At 48.1% G+C, this 20,878-nt stretch overlaps 1 protein-coding gene across 1 annotated transcript; it reads right to left on the minus strand.

Annotated features, from left to right (window-relative positions):
* Nucleotides 1–202: 202 nt before the first annotated feature.
* On the minus strand, nucleotides 203–20,694 carry LOC149341517 (uncharacterized). Its single transcript, XM_089543610.1, has 4 exons — nucleotides 20,534–20,694; nucleotides 16,272–16,302; nucleotides 12,363–12,543; nucleotides 203–6,828 (listed from the first exon to the last, which is right to left on the minus strand). Coding segments are annotated over exons 2-4 (528 nt in total). The 5' UTR covers nucleotides 16,274–16,302; nucleotides 20,534–20,694; the 3' UTR covers nucleotides 203–6,483.
* Nucleotides 20,695–20,878: the final 184 nt, after the last annotated feature.

The raw sequence follows: 20,878 nt of genomic DNA on the forward strand, positions 1-20,878 counted from the left end.
ACTGTACACATGTGGGAGTTTCTTTATTTTTAATTTATTTGAAATGCACTGAAATAAAAATACTTGCTGTACAGCAACATGACTAAATACAAAAAGATATTTGCCTCGGGCACTTTTAAACATCCAGTTTTATAGTATATGTATATATATATACATATATATATATATATATATATTCATTTTATAAAGTCAGAAACGTGGCTTCTGTGCCAAAAAACAGTAACTTCGGTAGACATTGGTGCGCACATGTGCGAACCGACAAGTTGCACCAGTTGTCTGTACACATTAAAAACAGGTAGCATCGCAAAAGAGGAAAACAGCTGGTGAATACAACACACTCGTGAGCATGCAGTGACGGAATCCTCGTGAGCGGGATGCGACAGGAAGTCGCGTGCATAGTGAACACCAAAAGGCAGACATTTTACAGGCATATGAATGCCTCGCCACAGAGTCCTGCTTTTTCAAAAACTGTTCTCAATTCTTCCATACAAGGGAAAGGGAGAACATAATGCCAAACACATGTGCTTGCGTAAAAGTTATGTTGGCGATTTTTATATGCAGAAGTTTGCCTGTTGCGAATTTGGTTGTTTTTTCATTCTAGCTGTTCTTGCTGTAAATGCCGAGCCAGTTAGTCATATCGAACAATATTGTGATGCACACAACCTTCTGTTAAAAACTATTGTAGTAGCACTGAAAATTGCACTTTGGTTTGTATGCTTTCCCTGCTTTTGTTTCTGCTGCGTATGTACAGATATAATGACCTAAGGTTTTTCGGTTAACTAAGTTACTGTGACATTGTGGCAAGGTATTCATGCTAAGGCTTCACAACAGCATACGCACATTACACAGTGAGTGAAATACTGCTCACAACTTGCACTCCTCAGCAATAAGTTACTTGCATTTACAGAGGGCAGCACATGAAGCAGTCACCATCATGTGTGTTCTGCTTCCTATAGACCTTTGTCGTCTCCAAAATGTGTATACAACTGCATGTCAGTTCTGGTGTGGTTCATTTCACACCTAGAGGCAGGTAAGCCACTCTTCAAACAAGCACATATACAGTGGCACATATTTACATGCATTCAGTTTCACTGACCAGTGCTTTGCAGAAGAAAAAAAAAGCACGTTTGGTAGATACACTTTTAATAAACGTGTGAATCGGTGGCACATAGTTGAGCTAAATAAGCAAAATATGTTGTGGCTGATAATGCCCACTTGAGTCATACTGGTTCTCTTGTTCCTGAATACTCATGCGAGAACTTGGCATGAACGCAGTGCCGGAATTTCTGTATTCTGTAACATGCCTTAGCGTTCGGATGACATCATCGCAAACAAATTCGGAAAACTCATAACAGAAACGGGTTAGCACGCTTGAGGGCTCCGTGTGGTATGTGCAATACTACACAATACTACATCTCAATATTTCTTTAGCAGTGCGCTTAGCCACCGTTTGTTTTTTCGTATCCAGGCTGGCAGGAACAGAAAGCATTTTTCTTTAAAACAGCGCAAAAGACAGGGACACAGATAGAAAAGACACACACAGCGCTGACTTACAACTAAATTTATTCATGGAAATTTATTCATGGTCTTTTGCGCTGTTTTAAAGAATCATGGTTCACCAACTAGCCTGCACGTCTACCCTAGAAAGCATTCCTCTCTTAATTCTGGCTTTTCTTCCCTTGTCGAGTATCACAGAGGTTGCTCTTGAAACAAATAAAATGGAAAGCATGCGTTCACGAATAATGTGCATGGAAAAGCCTGCCTGTGGAATTTCGCAATGTTTTATGGTGAGAAGGTGACAGTGTCGGTGTCATTCAAAAGATGAGCAGGGAACCAATTTAAAGAGGAGGTAGAAAATAGAAGATAAGGACTGTTCTTTTTTGGAGAAGAGGGTGCGACGGTGCTTTTTCGCCTGCGGTGCCCGAATCTCGTGAAGGAAAGTGTACGGTTTCATTCTGCTCTAGTAATGGCCTTCAGATAAGCTGAAGGCCACGACAGCTACCTCGTGTGTGGTAGCTCGTTGGTGGTAGCTCATTTTGAGATTGAATGAAAATTAACTTAACTAGCGGGGTGCTGCTTTGAACTTCTTTTGATCAGAACTGTTGACTGAAGTCACTAATCAGGTTTAACTTTGAATTAATTTTTTTCTTCAGTGTGCAGCCTTTGTTAGACGTCAGGTTGTGTGTTTATTAATACAGCGGGTACAGGTAGAAGCAATAGACTTTTTTAGCATACCGGAGTCTTGCTAGCGGAGATGTATGCCGGTTTACTGCATGACTCCTGCGCATGCGCATTGACGTGGGTGGCGGCCAGCCGAGGCCACTGCGCGTGCGCATCCGGTAAACCGGTAAACGTCACCGCTAGTACGTCTCCGGTATGCAGCATGCTAAAAACGAGAGAACACGGTAGCGCGCGGCCGCCGCACTTCGCGGACCGCTGTCGCCGATAGGCGGCGAGAATCGGCGCCAAAGGCGCGTGGCCAGTAAACATGGGCTGCTGCTCTTCCTGTGCATGCCCCTGATGCCGCCCATTCTCGTCGGATATATCGGCGGTAGCACTTTACCAAGCGCGGATGCCACGCGCTACCATGTTGCCTCTCGTATTGCTTCTACCTGTGCATTTCGGCAGACTCGTAGAGAGTAGCACGCAGCTGGGCATTATCCGCGTTGCAGCTTAAGGGCCTGAAAGACATCGCGAAAGCCGGGACGGTGCAGCATTTGATTACAGCTGCCGACCCTTTTTGTTCCACAGTGATACAGATGCTTACGATTGCGCTGAGCCTGAGACGTTTTATGCGAAGCATACTACTTTAGCTACCACTTCAGCCCTTCACCGTGGTTATGCGCCTTTAAATCACGTGATACATGACGTCACGACAGCAGAGAAACGGGGGCCCACCTCGCGCCGTCGCTGTGGTTGTGCGCCTCCAAATTACGTGACACGATGGTGCCACACCACGTGACACGATGACGTCATGACAGTGGAGAAACGGGGGCCCACCTCGCGCCGTCGCTGTGGTTGTGCGCCTTCAAATCACGTGATACATGACGTCATGACAGTGGAGAAACGGGGGCCCACCTCGCGCCGTCGCTGTGCTTGTGCGCCTCCAAATTACGCGACACGATGATGCTTCGCATTCTCCAGGCTTAACCAAGTTAAGCCTCAGCCTTTTTTGTGCCGGTCGTCAAATTACGGAGCGGCACGCTGTACCGAGAGCGCATTTGTTCGAGTTTGAGTTAAGCTAGTTGTAGGGATTGCGACGTAACTGACATAGGCGATCTACCTCCTACGTTAAAGGCGGTTTTCGAGGCGCAGCTGTATGAATGGCACAATTGTCATCAAAACGCTCGGGGCGTGAGAAAACCTTCAAACGTCTGAAACCAAATGCATCGTTTGCTGTTCTCCTTCAACACAGACGTGGATATCTGTTCTATATATAGACATTACGTTTTTCCTCCATGTTTTCTGCTCCCTTGCTTTCTCGTAACTGGCCTCTGAAGTGAACGCTTCGCCGAGCGACGGCCCGTGGCTAATTCGATTTCGTCGGCAGAGTCTAGAGCAACAGCTTTGTCTACAAAAGCCGCTTCGATTTTTCGCCGGTCGTTACCTGTGTTCTGCGTTGGCTAGAGAGCGTTGTCCCTGACGCGTTCGGAGAATTGCACGAAGCTGCTTGAAAAATTATCCAGCGTCTCGAGCTTTGTCCGGCGACGCGTTGCAAGCCTTTCTTGGTCGCGCAAATATGACAGAGAGAGAGGAAACAAGACAGGCGGCCGATGTGCAAACTCGGCTGCCGGCCACTGTTTGCTCGGCATGCGTGGTATTTTGCTGGCCCGTGCGGTCGATTTCAGCCGGCGGGCATCGATATAGGCCTTGTTTCGGCGTCGCTAGTTTGCTTTTGGCGCGAAACGACAGCATCTCGGTGCCTGTGATCTTGGAAACTCCTCCTCTCTTCATGTGCTGGAGTGGTCTCCAACCAACTCTGCCCATATTTGAACAAGCGATGAGACAAGTAGGCGGAGCGCTCGACACAGGGAACAACAAAAACTTGCATTTTCGGGGATGAAAGCACTGAAGTAAAAGAACCTGTCAACCCTTCAGTCGCCAGAACCTTTCGGTATACCGCCGGCGCTGGCTTTTCTCTGTTTAGAGGCTGTTTAGGGGAGCTTTCAATTCTCGCAAAGCAAAAAATAATAAAGGCAGACGTAGCTCGCAGCTTTTGATAGCCACTGTATACATAGTCGGAGCAGCAGTATGCAAGAGCACTGTTCGGACAAAATTTGCATGGGATACAGTATCATATATGTGTTCTGACGAGTGAAGAACGATGGAGAAAGGCATAAACGCTCTGGCGCTCGCGGAAAACTTAGCTTGCATGCAGACGTCACGTGTACAGAATGCACGCTTCGCTTTGTCGGGGATGGCATGCATAACACACCAGATGTTTCAGGGAAGCCCGCCACTAATTCATAAAAGTAGGTTTTTTGAGGTAAAGGGATGCTATTTGGCGGACGTCAAAAAGCAGTTGAGTCATAATACCGAAAGTGATTAACTAAATGTCACGTGGTACGTGCGTCACGGAGTGTCCCGATTGGATGGACGTCACTCTGCGCTTACCGCAGGCGCGCTGTTTTCGAATGGCGCGATAAACCGCTCAAATTTGCCGAGCCACAGCGACGAGGGCAAACGCTCTTTCGAACTGTTAAAAACTGATATGGCCACTACTAACGGCCGGCTACAAGTCGCTAATTGAAATTAGCTACCCATCTGTAATATTTAGAATGTTCACGATTAGAATTTAGGTAATCAGGTAACATATGATTCGACGTCCGCCAACACTGGTATTGGTATATGGCACAAAAAGCTTCTCTTTACCACAAAAACCCTATTTCTAAGAAATAGTAGCGGACTTCCCTGAAACGCCTGGCATAACTCAACAGCCTTGAGTGCCGAACTTCTGCATCCCATGTGGATGCGAAGTTGCTGCTCAAACGCGGACCACACACGTTTGCTTCTAAGAACCTAAACGTGTGTGCTGGCTATCAAAAAGAACGAGCACGACATAAATTTAAGGAAAAAATGTTAAGGAGGGGAAGCCTGGAAGGAACAACCTATCTAAGGGACAAAGGAATAAGTACATACGGTGAAGTGGACGTGAAACAGAAGCAAGGTACGCCCGCGGCACAGGTAAGGCGCAGTGGTGTACGGCAGCGCCGTAGCAGGTTTGGTAAAGAGCACTACATCATGCATGCAGTAATAGGAAAGCTTAAATAAAGAAGAAAAAGTGGAAGTACGGTAAAACGCTGCATGTGTACGCGCACTTCAACGTTTCCGAAGTCTTACGGCATACACGTGCCGCATAATACTGTCGCATTGTGCTCACCGCGACCATCGCAGAACACGACAGCGTGTAAGCGTCAAGATATAGCAGATATGTCCATGCAATTAAGTTACGTGCATGAGCTGAGAGGTATTGCTAGAGGATGATGCGACATCACATCGATGAGGATAGGCACAGTAAACGGGTGTACAGCGCTCACGTCAGAATGCGCAGGTCGTGGCTTTGAAACAAGCATTCTGGTAATAATCTTATACAACACACGACCTTACGAGCACTGAACATCACAGACGGTACAGAAACGGACCGACCAAGGCGGCCAGTCTCCTGCGCCCCTAACCTGACTAAAGTCGATAGCAGTAAGCAGAGAAGCAAAGATGTTAGGCCGGCAGGGACAGTGCGTTACAATCCTGGAAAAGACGATTATTGTGCGGCAAGAAAGAACACCGTCGGTGCAGCTGCTTCCTTACTTATGGCGCCCTTGCGTACCTTCATATAGCGTAACAAAACACCAGGGGGAATCATTAAACAGCTAGTGTGCGCAAATGTGACGCCGCCGGGACGACGGTGATGAACCCACGTACAGGCTCCGTCAAAAGTATGCAGCCCAAGGGGTTTGCTTTCGAGGCCTGCAGCGTGCTTCGTGACGCACCCTCAGCGGCCATAATCTCTCGAAAAGAGAATGGCTTCGCGTCCTCGATCCTCCCAAGCTTTGGACTGCTGGATGCGCTAGGGAGCCGCGCTAAACAGCTTTGAAGCAAACCCCATGGGCTGTATACTTTTTACGGGGACTGTACATCAAACCTCTGTGTGTGCATGACATCGAAACAGGTCTGGTAGCACAACAGCTTGCATGCTTAACAATGTCACCAGCAGCAGCAGCCTTACTTTCTGCAATCCAGATTGACTGTCTTTGGGCCGCCATCCCACAGAGGTCACCTCAATGTCCGTGGCGAAGGCGCACCCCGCGTTGCTGGTCGAAACATTCTGCGACGTCAGCGGACACGTAACGGACACGAACAAAAGAAGAAAGGATGGGCTCAAGCGTCCGGCATATGTACCGCGTGCGCTGCTGCTACTGAGTATGAGCCCATTAGTGTACGGTAGCAGCCACTGACGGTGAGTCGAGTCCTCTTGCAAGGTACCGTTCATAAGTCGAGTCGTTGCGCCGCGTCGTCCGACGGCGGCTGGTCGCGGCGGAGGCGGATCCTCTGGAAGGTGTAGCAGGCGACGGCGGCCACGACCGCAGCCAGCACAGCGAACAGTACGTACACCTGGCGCGCGTACGCCCGGAACCTGTCGTCCTCTTCGTGCGCCGTCAGCCGCTCGCCGAATCCTGCGCCGACCGAGTGGACGCGCGGCCGCTCGGCGAAGTCGCTGACCGACAGCGAGCGCGCGCGCACCGCCACGGGGCTGCGGCGGATCGGGTCTGCCTGGAACATCACAGACTGCGACCGCACCCGCCGGAACGGCACCGCCTGGCCTGGAGACACCTGCGGGAGGTGCGATGTACCACATGCGGGATGTATACATGGCACGGTGTGTTGAGCTTCGGTGTCCCGAGCTCCCAGCATCCCATGAAAAACGCCGCAGTGGGGGGCCTCCGACTAATTTCTACCACCAGTAGCACTTCGGACCACCTGAAGGCATCACACAGCACACTAGCATTCATTTTGCATCCATCAGAATGCGGCCACCGCAGCCGGGAGTCGATCCCGCGATATTGGGCTCAGCAGGAACGTCGCATCCGGTGAACCACCGGGGCAGGCGTATCGTGTGGGAGGGAGTCCAACAGTAATCCGGATGGGTTACGGACCATTGCCATACACAGTACCGGCATGCGGTACGTCCTCACCCTTGCCTCCATCGCGCGCATCTAGTCGAGGGCACCTCCAAACGACGCAACAGGTTTCGCTATTGCAGGAAAGAAGGTGCACCCAGAGGTGTCACTGTAGTCAGAAGCAGTCGGTATACCCATCATGTAACTCCATCATGTACCATAACCTCGTACCCTGCTTGAGCTCGCTCTGTACCGTCCACCGCTCATATGTATTCCCCTCATGTCTACTATGCATATGTATACCTCTAATATGTCCAGGGTTGTACCTTGAGCGGAATAAGGGTTCTATATATGTGTGAAAGGGGGCGGGCAGCGGACGATCTCTAGTAGTCGAGCATCCATCCGTTACTTTCGTAGTTTATTTTGATACGCCAGAACTGAAAAAAGCTGATGGTGATCGAAAAAGAGCGTTTCCACCGGCACCGCGATACTGCCAGCCCAAGACTGTCTGGCCGTGTCATGCACGCTGGCATTGGACAAGCTATGCCGTGATCAATCTCGCCAACAGCGCGTGTGCATGCTCGTTATGGGGAATAGCGTAAAAATGGCGAGCACACCTCAACGCCACCGGGGCAAGAAAAGTTACGCAGGGCATTTAAAACTACTTGCGTGCTTTGAAGGAGAAAGCATTAATTTTTAATTTAGATATTTATTCCTTCCTAATGACTCACCTACTCATAGCATACAGTCGGGAACGCATACACTAAGTCAAAGAGCAACGCGGTTTTGTGGCCTATGTGTTGTGTGCTCGTATCGCAATCTGAAGGTCCTTGGTTTGATTCACCGCACCTTCAGAATTGTCTTTGCTGACGTCAATGGTGATTTTGTGGACCACTTTTCGTGGTCTCCGACGCCGCCGGGTTTCGTTACAATGCCCCATGTAAGGATTTCGCCTTACAAAATTCTGTCTACGCTCTGAACGGAACCTTTTTGAACACCGGTGCGACGTAGACAGATATATTGTAAATCCAGAGCAGGTTTTAGCTCTAGTGAGTACAAAGTGGCAGGCCCAGTGGGAGCGGACGTCAGAAGCATAGTGACCGAGCTGTGCGACAGCTGCACTCGGGCCATCAAATGTCGCTTGCGTAGCTGGCTGTCCAAGGCTGTCCCGTTGTGCAGCTCTGTGACGCACCTCTCTTCCAACTTTGCTGCATACGGCGAACACTGCATGCAGTCGCTGATTCCGCGCAGCACAGCCTAAAGTGCGCCGCGTTTCGCGGGCTTCCCGCGTCAGTGTAAAATTCGCCATTCTCACGGTCAAAAAAAAAAAAAAGTAAACGAGTCTAATTATTAGCTTGCTTTCTATTCCTCTCAGCCGTAGCCCACTGAACAGTCGCGCTCAAATTTCCATCTGAGAATAGTAAGCACATCTGGGGTCTGTTTGCGTCAGCGCTGTAATATGGCCAGCGAATAAAAATGAACTTCTAGCATTTCATCGTTACTTGCCCGCATCGCAGAAATGTAGGAATAAATGTGTTGAGAAATTGCAATGTTGATGTGTAAATTAGTTCGTTTGGCTGATTTATGAAAGGTAATAAACAAAACGGCGCACAGTTAATAGGGCACAAACAACAAGCTAACGTCACACTTCAAAATTATTGTATCGTCTGATGATGAAACAGTTGGGCCCGTTTGAAGTTTAGGTGGCTTAACTGGGACGTTCGCTTTTGCTGTCAGTGATCTTACAGCACGCCTTGTCCATATCTGGCAGCCCTCGCTTCGACTTCTGCTTTGAGGAATGGACCGAGAAAAGCGGTATGCTGCGAAAGATTTATCATATTCTTTTATGAGCATGCATCAACGAAATCTTGCTGTAGCATTTGTACAGTCTGTAACGAGTTTGATACGAAGGGCTTCATTATTTCCACGTCATAACTTTTCTCTTTTTCTCATTTGAGTACCAGAACATAAACTAAGCCTACTGTTATCAGAACGGCAACTTAGACCTTCGCCTGTCTGCTTAAGGACGCCGTGGACGACAGTGAGAGCTTCTCCAACGCATACCTCGCCCCGTGCGGTTCCTTCCGCAATGAGCTACGCTTGAGAGTTAACCCCGTTGCTGCTTTGTCTTCCAGCGTCTTAGTAATTGGCTTCAAGGCCCAACTACACGCCTCTTGCGACAGGCCGCGGGTCCGTTCACCTGTCAAGCCACTGCACTTGGCCAAACGTGCAACAAAGGTGAACAAATGGACGTCCTCAATCTTTGCGAACGCTCTTGTCATCTGCCGTACGAGTTGTGGCCTGCTTAACACAAAGGCGCGGTCTTGTCACTTATATAGAATGATTAGGGTGGCCTCAAAACGTGTGTATTACGCGCCTCGAGCCAGGTTTCACATCTTTTTCGGCTTCCCGCCTCCTGTTTTGATGTTGGTGCATTCATTTTTCGCTGGAACGCGCGAAGCTTATATCGCCGGTGTCGACGCGCGCCTTGCTTTGTCAATGAACGTGCTAGCATTACTGCGTGATATGTATGGTATACCTTACTTTTCTCGCCTATTTAACCGTTTTCCCATATTGACCTCATGTATATCAGCCATCGATTCCGTTTTAGTTATCGAAGTGTTACGTATGCGTACATGTGCACTGTTCTTGAGAGAAGCTTGGTCTGGCTCAATGTGCATCAGCAATTATAAAGTTAAGCAATGTGCTCACTCTTCTCGAAAACGCTCAATGACTGGGTGCTTATTCTTCCGACATTTTAGACGTTTACATGTAAACTGTATGGTACGTACGGCCTTTGCCAAAAAGTGCATGGTTTGCTGCTCATTCGTGTAGAACCCTTACTGCTTCCCTAAATATCAAAAAAAGTTCTTTAAAGGTGAGGGCAGGGGTTCTCCTTACCATGCAGAGATTTAGAGCTTGAGGGCTGACGTAATAGTTTAAATATATGACTGAGAAGCAAAACCATGCAGCCTGGTTACTTTTGGCAAAGACTGTACGTCGTACATACTTGCTTGAGATAAGCACGTCACCCCGCGAAGACAACTGCTCTGCTCTGTTCGTTGTTGGCATGTCGTTACATTATCTTGCGACAAGTTAATGTACGGTACTCTCGAGTTCAGTATCCCGCGTAAATCTCACTCCAAGTTGATATTCACCACTGTTCACATTTGGGAGGTTGGCATTGTGGGAGTTCGAATTCTACAGAGTGGAGATGTTACCATGTGCGCGACCGATGTGACTTGATTCTATACTTTCGTGTTCGGTTTCTGCACACGCTTCCAACCAGCGGATTTCTCCGCATTGTATGCATGTGGGCACGCTTTCCCTCTCCTTGAGGATGCCTGTCACGTAAGAGCCGAAGAGGGCGCTGCACCTCAGTGAAGCGGCACTTTCGTATTCGGCTTCGGCTCTATATTGTTATCCTTTTTTATTGCTTTGAGCGGAGCAGTGCTCTTGCTGTGAGCTATAGAAACCGGCCGTCCATCTCCGCCTCGCCTTTCCTTTCCCGTTCCGTGTAACTCCCCTCCCTCCCCCGCCAGGATGGAAATGGAGAGTTATGAAGGTACGAAACTTTTCAGTGATCCTGAGAAAAGGTTTTCTGGCAGTAGACTTTCGCTGAATGTACGAGATCAGCACGCACCAGTTGAAGAATATAGGAGCGACCGCCTCAATGCTGGCAGCTCACGTGCGTGCCATGCGATTATACGCGGTATATAGCTTGAGCTGAAGGAGCGCAGAACACAACCGTTTCACAATGCGATGCTTTGAAAGACCGCCTGCACCTGCTCACTCAACGACGGCGAAAAGCGAGGAAAAAAAATAGTAAGATGTCTTTTAACAATGAAGATGGGAAAAACGGAGATATGGCAGGGGGGAAATAGCATTGATACTTGAAGTAGTCCGTAAATACGAAGACAGAACAGCGCCGGAGACTGTGAACCAGCAACAATATGAACTCCGTGCATACATGTACAGCTACGACCATATTATTCTGTATTCTGACTGAACCAGATGAAAACACCTTTTCACTATCTACAGTGTTATAGCGAGTGTGTGAGTAGTCCAAACCGGTGCGCAGTTACAAGTTTAATATAGCGTCCACGTTTTGCGCCTGCACGGCTCACGCAAGGACTGCACACAACCGCACTGAGTCAGAGCCCGGTGTCGGAAAAAGTTAATTACATTTTCCGACAGCTCATTACGTCGTCTTTTATTCTTAATCCTTGTGATCAAAAACGGCCAAGCTAAATGACTCGGCCGCGGCGAGTGCGCGTAAGCAGAACGTCTCTGTATTGGACAGACCATGTCTGCACCACCGAGGTAGCACCGAAACATTACAACAATGTTACTTTTGTTTTGGTCGCACGCGAATTCAATGTTTTTATTGTCTTTTTTTCTTTAACGTATATGCAATATTAGAAATTAAGATTTGAATTACCTTTCCCTAGCATTAAGTAAACATTCAAACATAAATGCAACATTCTCGAAAATGATTTTTAACTCTGCACATGCATGCAATGCAAGCCCGTCAGTTGTGAAGGTTCACAATGCTTTGCAAAGACTACCTACGAGAGCGACACGTGAGCTCCACAACACAGCACAACAGGCAACTCATACACTCACTTCCGAACGAATACCGCAGAGTCAAACTTATACGGCCATTACTGAGGGGTATCCCATATATATGAGTGATAGTGAGAATGGGTAATAAGCAAAGCTTTCTAACAGAATAATGGGACTTTGCATGCAATCTATAGCAGACGCGATCAAATATATTTAGTTGAAAAGTACTGCCAATTGAAAGAGCAGTAAAACAAGTTCTGGGATTCAGTGCTTGCGATATATTTGTAATGTTGTTTATAGTTATGATTTCAACATTATTTTAGAAGACTATTAAAACAATGTTTATTAGCAACGTTAGAGTAATGTTTATCTATCACATATAAGATTTGTTCATTTTTGGCATTATAATAACATGTAAAAACCAGCACTGAATAATGTTTACTTTTGTAATGTTGAACAATTTTTTCCACATAACATACAACGTTATTTGATAATTTTTAAAATTAAATGTAACGTTCTAATGCAGTATATAACAATACAGAAACACAACATTTTTATAGCACTATTCTAATGTTCGGTGATGCATGAGACTAGTACCATAGTACCACGATGCCCGCTCGAGTTCTACAATCACAAAGGCGCTCCATGGCTCGCAAAGCACAGTTGCCATGGCGGCGTTACCTGGAGGTTATTCTTGATGGCGACCAGCCTTCGCTCGGCCGGCGACAGGTTGGTGAGGAGGGCTTTCATGTCTCGCGACAGGTGCTGCCCCCTGCTGGCAGCCGTGGCCGCCTGCTGGATGGCCAGAAGCCGTTGCTCGCGGCTCTGGTACCGACGGTGGAACAGCCGAATGTGCTGCGACCTGCGCGAGCGTGGTGCACGTCCACAGTCGGCTTTGCACAGCTCTAGTACTGAACCTACAATATTGTCAGCAGTAGTAGTAGTTTTTTTTTTCTCATGTCTGGGAAAGAACACAAGACGCGCTTACAGCACTGCCAAAAAACGACAAAGCATCGAAAATAATGTGGACATAGCCGAAGCTTACACTTACAGTGTATGCAGTAACCCGGACAGCGTATACTGTCTTTACCTGCGAAATTGTGACCTGTACAATGTTTGCACTTCCCCAACCCCATAGCGAGAAATTTTCTATTGCCGGATCGGCTTCCCAGCGGACCCAGTATGTAAGACCTGCCGATAGCCGTCTGCATCCGGTGGGTTGGACTGGATAACTCGTCCTAGAATGTGCTACGAAACGTCCGAAACGTCACTGCTACAGTGATAGCGCTCACAAATAGGTTCGCCAATTTCTTTTTTTTTTAAATGTGGTTCAAACAAAGTATAGTCATGTCACTTCAATACCACGCACTGGGCATAAAAGCTTCGTAGCTTTATTACAAATTCCTCAAGCGCGTAATAGTGGCGTGATTAAAGAGTAAAGTTGGGCTAGTTGGTGCTTTTGATCCGCAAACTGCGACATATTACTAGCGTTAAAATACCCACAAAGGACAGAGAGCAGAAACACACAGGACAGACGCTAGCGTCTGTCCTGCGTGTTTCTGCTCTCTGTCCTTTGTGTGTATTTTAACGCTAGTAATATATGTCGCAGTCTGTGGATCAATAGTGGCGTGTTATCGGATAGGAGAAGAAACATAAATAGGATGCAGGACAAAAACAATTTTTTTTTGTCTTCACGCAAAACCAATCTGTATCTGCAGTGCAGGACAGCTGTGTTGCGACGATTGTCGTTTTCAATTTGACTGTTTTGAATTGTGCACTGTTCATACTTGTGGCTGTGTGACTTAAGTTACATATGTATCTGTTTCCACCCTGTAACGGCCTACGGCTGACAGTATCAATAAATAAAATAAAATAAATAGGAGAAGCTTGCACATCAACATCAATCAACATCGCTTTAAAAAAAAGCTTGCACATTTCGATTTCGATGGTCACTTCCAGCTCTAGCACTGCATTAACCATTCCTGCCCCTGCTACGGAGCTTTGTGTGTGTTGCGAATACATCGGTGGCTTACTGCGCTCTGCACACCCCGTGTATGTAGAGCATGCATGCAAAAAAAAAAAAAACCAATAAATCGTTGGCAAGCGCAAAACGCACGTTGGCTGGAAGATATGCTGAACGCGAAAACGGCCTTGAACTATATGGCTTCTCGAAACCATAATGAACGCGTAGTAAAAGGCCAACCTTATCAGACTTGCATGGTTGACAAACGCTAACAGCAGGATATCTGCGCTGTTTCGTTAACTGGAAGGAAGGGGAAAGCCGGGCACTGCGCCGTCGGGAGTTTGGCGCGGGATCTAACAGGATTTATCTATAGGATTTCAATTTTCTATGGTTATGCGAAGGCTTCGGTGGTATGTGGTGAAAGCTTGCAACTTGTTGCTAAAGTCGAGGGCGCTGTTAGGAGGGAAGACAGGGTTTGAGCTAAACAATAAACGGTTGGGGTGGGGGCGGGGAGAAGCTCCTTTTGGATTGGTGTTTGGCGTGTGTTTCAGGACAGTCTGTATCGATCACCGGGGTCTAATTCTGTATATCAGTGCTTCGTAATTACACAGCCGCCTGCCATTGACTTAGGCTGCAGGGGGCAGCTCGGCGACGCATGGAGGACGCTTACGCTCGAGTTGCTTTCAACAGGCGCAGCCAGTGTGATGTGACGCGCTCCGAGGAGGCACAAACAAGAGCCCACGCCGCAGGGAGGCAGGGGGCCTCGTATACGATGCACCGTTCGATCGACACCAGCCCCCTACCCTTTCTCGTGGCGTTCCGTTCCATCGATTAGTTGCTACTTTGTTTGCGCAACACTGATGGGTACTCGCGAAGCCTTCCGCCGAGATAAGCTTCAAAGTGGAAAAGAGGCGACCGATCGAGGAACGTCTTACAAGCCGTGACCGCTCGGCGTAGTCTTAGGCTGACTCCCTTAGGCCATGTATCACTATCAGCTGCGTCGCCGGAGAAATGTATGTTTGCAGGTTATTGAAAAACAGGTGTCAGGACTTCGCCGATAATAGGCTAGCTTCAAGCTAACACTAAAACTTTCGTCGTAGGGTCATATGTGTATGCGCACTCCGAAGTATCTCTGCCCGAATGGATTGCTCGAAAGAACAAAGCATGAAGCACCGTCACCCCGCACTAGACTCAAAAGGGAAGAATGGCAGCACTTGCCCGTAGCACACGAAACGTGCCTTCCGTATAGTGCGCCATTATTCGACAGGCCTAGCTGGAATTTTAACGGTACATACTCCGTTCCTGGATTGCACCCCTGTACGCTTCCTCTTCGACTTTTCTTCGACGCTGTTTGGCTGGGGCTGTTTTTTTAAAAAAAAACGTGTGGTTAATAATCTTTACCGGTTGAATGGGCTTAAAGGTATAGCCACGGCGTATCGTAAAACCCAGGACTCAGCCAATGCAAAATTAAGCTCAGTTCGTATGAAGCCTGGTACACTTTTCAGGCAAGTGCGCATTTTTATATTACCGAACTGCCTGACATTATTTCAATAAACACCACTCTTACGTCCTTAAACTTCGTTTTTGTGTCTCTGAAGTTGTGGTGTAAAAATAGCTACATAGCCAGAGAGGAAAGCCTGCGATTATTTGCGCCCCATCATCGCGCTCGTTGCTGCACGGCATATTATATATACGTGCCATAAATAAGACATTTCCGGCAGTAGACGGCTCTAAGCTGTTGATGTTATCATGGAGGCCAGAAAAAAATCTCCAGTTTTCTTCATCAAGCTTTCATAACTAAGCCAGTAAAAGAAAAAAATAGCATGTATTTCTTGTTTCTACGCGTTAAGAGGAATCTTACACAGCAGACGGAAGGAGGCACAAAGTAAAAAAAAAAATAAACGGAGAAGGAAATACAGAGACGCCGGGCGTTAAGACGTTCTAAATTAACTATTCCTATTTGCGTTTTCTTGCGTTGGTCAGGGTAATAACGTTAATGGGAGATCATGTACGGTGCTTGTGAAGCCAAAGCTTATTGCAGCGTCTATGCAGCGGCTCGGCTCGTTACCCTTGCAGCGCGAAGGCCATTACGGGTACGCTTTGGCCAGGCGCCAGCGTGAATAAGCTGACTAAAAAGTTTGGTTATGTTTACGTATCTGCGCTTGTAGGTTCATGCGCGTTTGAGCACATGAGAGTATGGCTGTTCGCCACAGCTAAAGTCTTGTATCGGCACATTACTATATTCTTTCACAACGCAGCAAAGTTCCACAGCACCCCCTTCCCCCCGTGTAGGGTAGGAAACCGATTATTCTTCCGGTGAACCTCCCTGCCTTTCCTCTTCTACCTCCTCCTCTTCCTCATGGCTCGGTATAGCGCTTCCGAAGAGTGACTCGGGTTTTCAATTGCTTCAAAACGTTTTGGAAGGATAGAAGGTCCGGAAAGACCATGAAGACTACTGCACGATGCGAGACACACAGTTTAGGAAGAAGAACGCGGAACAGCGATGTGCGTAGTTTCGTGATCGTCTTCTTTCAGCGTGTGTCTCGTGTCGTACTTTGCACCGTACGCTTCGTGATGTCAACAGTGTGGTGTCAACTTTTCAACGGTGTGACGAGAAATGCACGTACATTTTAGTCCCCGGTTGCGTCCAGCAGCTTCCTGCAAAGGAGAAAAAAAAAAGAAGAGTCACATTTTCGCATTAATTTTCGGAAATCGGTCATTACGCGCACAGGCAGCGAGAGTGACGTTAAAAATCTCACTGACAAGTTTCATTCAATCAACTTCTGTTATATTTTTTGAAACGCTAGGAAAACCGAGAGAAGAAGAACTTTGAGGCCAGATTTAGAAAACAAAGGCACGATTGATTAGCGGTGGCTGGCCCATGATGGGTCGGAAACTCTGCACCCACCTCATGGTAGATGAGAAAAAGATAGCTGTTTGGTAGGCACGGGAGAATTTTCAGGTTCGAAGTGAAGCCGAAGCAAATAGATGCGTTCGGTGAACAATTATGAATAAAATAGCTCGAATACTTAGGAAAAATTGAATGAGGGAAAATGAGCGAAGCAGCAGGATATGCTGAGTTAACTGTGACGATCTTTATAGCAACTGTGATTTTGACCGCAGTATAAATTACGTCTAGCAGTTCTATACTGTAACGGTTACAATCACCAGTTAACACAGTTGTACTGAGCCCATTCTTATATCAGTGAAATCACTTCATGCTGTCAAAGTTCGCTGCAACGGACTCGCGTTATCTGAAAAAGATGTCCGTTGTATCCGGACTGCGCTTCGACGACAGGACTTGTCTTCTTACGAGCGCATACATGGGAGAAGTTTTGCAAACCTGAAGCCACATTTACAGAACTACTATTCGGCATTAGTGCACGAGGTTGGTTCGTGTCTAGTCTGTGTCGGATCGCCTCCAAGTCGAATTAAAGCCAATAAGACGGTAACGAGAGCTTAATTGTGTTGTGCAGAACAATCTGCGCACGAACAGTCTACAATCTCAGTATGGCCCGCAGTTCGTACAGTGTACATCGTGGTGGGAGCCGAACCCGTTCAACGAACACACACTGCTGTGTTCCTGCGCATTATGGGGTGGAGGGTAAATGGGCTCAATTTTCAACAGACATTTGAAAGCAACGCTTCTCTCGTGCCTTCTTGCTGGAGCGTTGCGTGCACCTGCTGCAAGCATAGAGCAAGTTGCAATGCGAGCGTTCCGCACGTGTTAGCAAGAGTCCAGAAGAAGTACAGTCCGTTGTCACTTATTTGCCACACGTAAGGCCGACGCCACATTGCTTACCGATTACAATCCCGTAATCGAAGGAAGGTGGTTGCTTTCACCGCCGATTCTATCATCTGTACAATTATTTTCACGCCTTTTGTCGTAATCGTCGTTATCAGCAGCAGCATAACTACGTCCACTGCAGGAAAAATGTCCCCCCCCCCATATTCCTCCAATGAACCCTGTTCTCTGCCAGCTGCTGCCAGCTTATTGCCGCAAACCCCCTAGTCTCATCCACCGACCTGACTCTGCCGCTCCCCTGTTACGCTTGCCTTCTTTCGGAATCCACTCCGTTACCATCGGTTATCTTATTTTCTCATTATACATGCCCGTGCCCACTTCCCCTCGATTTCGACTGGATGTCATTAACTCCCGTTTGTTTCCTTACCCACTCAGCTCTCTTACTGCCTCTTAAAGTTACACCTATCATTATCTTTTCCACAGCTCGCTGCTCTGCCCTCAAATTTAAATTATTTTCTTTAGCCTCCACATTTCTGCCACATGGGTTGGTACCGGTAAGGTACAGCTGTTATATGTATACTTTCTTCTTGAGGGGGACCCGACGCGGTGGCTCAGTGGTTACGGCACTCGGCTGCTGACCCGAAAGACGCGGGTTCGATCCCGGCCGCGGCGGCCGAATTTCGATGAAGGCGAAATTCTAGAGGCCCGTGTGCTGTGCGATGTCAGTGCACGTTAAAGAACCCCAGGTGGTCGAAATTTTCGGAGCCCTTCACTACGGCGTCCCTCATAGCCCGAGTTGCTTCGGGACGTTAAACCATAATAAACCAAACTAAACCATCTTCTTGAGGGATACTGGTAAACTGCTATTCATCGCCTCAGAGTGCCTGCCAAATGCACTCCACCCCCGATTCTTACTCTGCCAGTTATTTAACTCTCGCGGTGTATTCGTACGATTCACCTGTCTTCCTAACCTCATCTCTAACCTAACCTCGAACAGCACTGCTAGGCTATCCTTACTGTGTAAGGTTCTAGCGCTAAACGTCCCCCCAGCTTCAGTTTCGAATGGTGACCTGTGCGGAGCCAGAGATTCTTAGCACGTTCCGCTGTGTCACAGGTCGGAAAGCCTCCTTGGTTATTTGCTCAGCAGCCACTAGGGACTGAGAGTCGAGGGTTAATTGGTATACCCATATACTAGGTGACGGCCAAGTACAACACCAGCGTGGTCAAATTCTGTTCAGGTGAGAGGGTGCGTTGTCTGTGGTCGCCGGAATTGCTGCATCCCAGACTTGGTTATTCCCTTCCCTCGACATTATGATATCGTTGAGAATTGCACGGCCCCGGGATTCGAACCGCGATCCTCTTGAGTGCCAGGCGGATATTCTTCCTGTACGCCGCGGATACATACTCGACAACTTTTGTATAGGACAATTTTTCAGGGGTGAGTGCAGGCGACGCGTCACGGTATGTCGCAATCGAAAGCTTTGACGTCTGGAGGGGGTCTAGAGGATGTGCCGGCTTTGGTCATATCATGGTCCAGGTGTGCTTAGTATTATAGCTACGCCAACGGTGACGAGGGGTTCGGGTTCTGTACCATTGTCACTTCACGTCAAGGAACAGCGACAAAAAGCCAGAAGCCTTATTAGATTTATCTTTATGTTTTGAAGCGCAGTTTTGTTTCCACTTCTCGGAACTCAGCGGCACTCTGTTGAAGTTCTTACATAGCTAGCCGAGCGTGTCACCTGCCACCTGCTCACGAGCCATCTGTTTTCCTCCTTTTGTACCAGCCTCTATAGCCTAAATTCATATTAATGACTTCTCGTTTGTCGTCATCCTTCATATGGGACGCAACGCGGTGCCGTCTAACTTGTTCACTACATGTCGTGGCTGGCTTTCAAAGTCTGAATATTTGTCTTGATGAATTTTCATTTTTTTTCCATTAGCCTTCTCCAACATTTTTGCTACACATAGAATTGCAAATCTGCAGCGTCCACGCAACATTCGAAATGGAGACTGCAGCTTTTTTGCTGTCATACGACTGCCTGAGCTTCGACGAACCATTATGAATTCCGCAAAATATGGAGTGGCAACAGGGCCTCTGGAAAAACCACTTGCCGACCACGTGCTCGAGAAGGCAGAGCGCCTTTCCTTTCCCCATTCCATCTCTCCCGTTTTCCCTAACGCGTCCCCACTCCTCTCGCCCCTTTCTTACTCGCGCGACACTCGCTCATCGATTTGCCGCCATGTTGAATTCTCGGGGCTAACCTCGACGCCAGGGACGCGAGCGACAGGTAGATGAGTGGGCCATCGGCGGCCCACTTCGCGCCTTGCTTTATCGACTTGCCGAGCTCATCATCACGCTCAATTTTATTTTACGCTCCCACAATCCTGTCATCGCATTACTTCTTCCCCTCCTCGGTGGCCTGTCCTCACTCGCCGTCGTGCACGGACAGCGAGGCGACTATTTCTGAACGCGTCGAGGTCACCAGGCGGCTGTGGCAGCGCTCTATTCCGCATTCTGGAGCACAATGAAGACGTTACTTATTCAACGCGAAGGGTCCCCGTTCACGTGGCGGCGCCTCCTTCCATCAACTCTTTGTTCGCCTTTGCTTTTATTCCTTCGCGCAAATGTTCTGCACAGCGACAGGCTGTGCTTTTAATTACCGCACTCCTTCTCGGTCTTTCGCGATTGTTCATGGAAATTAACGGCTCTAGGAACACCTTTCTGCCTGGCAACAGTTTTGCTTCTTTGTGTTTCAACAACACTAACACGCAAAACATGATTTTCTGATCGACAGCTGGTATGGTAATATCGCGCATACTGCGTGCGCTGTCGAGGAAGAACAAGTTTTACTTTAATTTTTTTTTTCAGTATTTTGGCGCCAATGCTACGCAGCTTACTCGGCGCGTGTGGATACGTCATATTTCACCAAACGAAAAAAGTAATTGAAAAAAAAAACGCAGATAAAAAAAAAAACTAAACTGAAACGCGTGCTCTCTGCGGCTTGCAGCGCGGGCTCGCGTCTGGCGCGGTGGCGACACCCGATCCTTAATCTGCTTTGCCATCGACCAAACCACCTGTCGCTGTAGGGTCGCTCAAGCTAAGCAGCGTCGAGCTGCGCAAAACCGAAAACAAAAGCTGCGTACCTTCTCAAGGTGGCGCTACAGTCGTCCCAGCTGACGGCGACATAGCGAACGCTCGCCTCCGGAACCCACCCAACGGGTCATTCGGTTGACAAAGTCACCGGCGTGCGGTCCTCGCGCTTTCGTCGCTCGCGCTCGGCTTCATGCCGCTCGGCGGTCCCTGCGTGAGCGCAGCCAAAGGAGTAATGCCGCTCGCTAAAAGTGGTGCGAACAACGCGCTCGAAATGAGTTTCTCGAATGAGAGTGCTGCCCTCTGTGGGATGCTGCGAAAAGTGTTCGAACAATGATCGCCGAGCGCGTGGACTCGAGCGCGCGACGAAATCTGAACCACTTTAATTCGACTCGCCG

This window comes from Amblyomma mixtum, chromosome 5 (assembly GCF_055824585.1).
Source record: "Amblyomma mixtum isolate Tamu chromosome 5, ASM5582458v1, whole genome shotgun sequence".
Classification (NCBI taxonomy): domain Eukaryota; kingdom Metazoa; phylum Arthropoda; class Arachnida; order Ixodida; family Ixodidae; genus Amblyomma; species Amblyomma mixtum.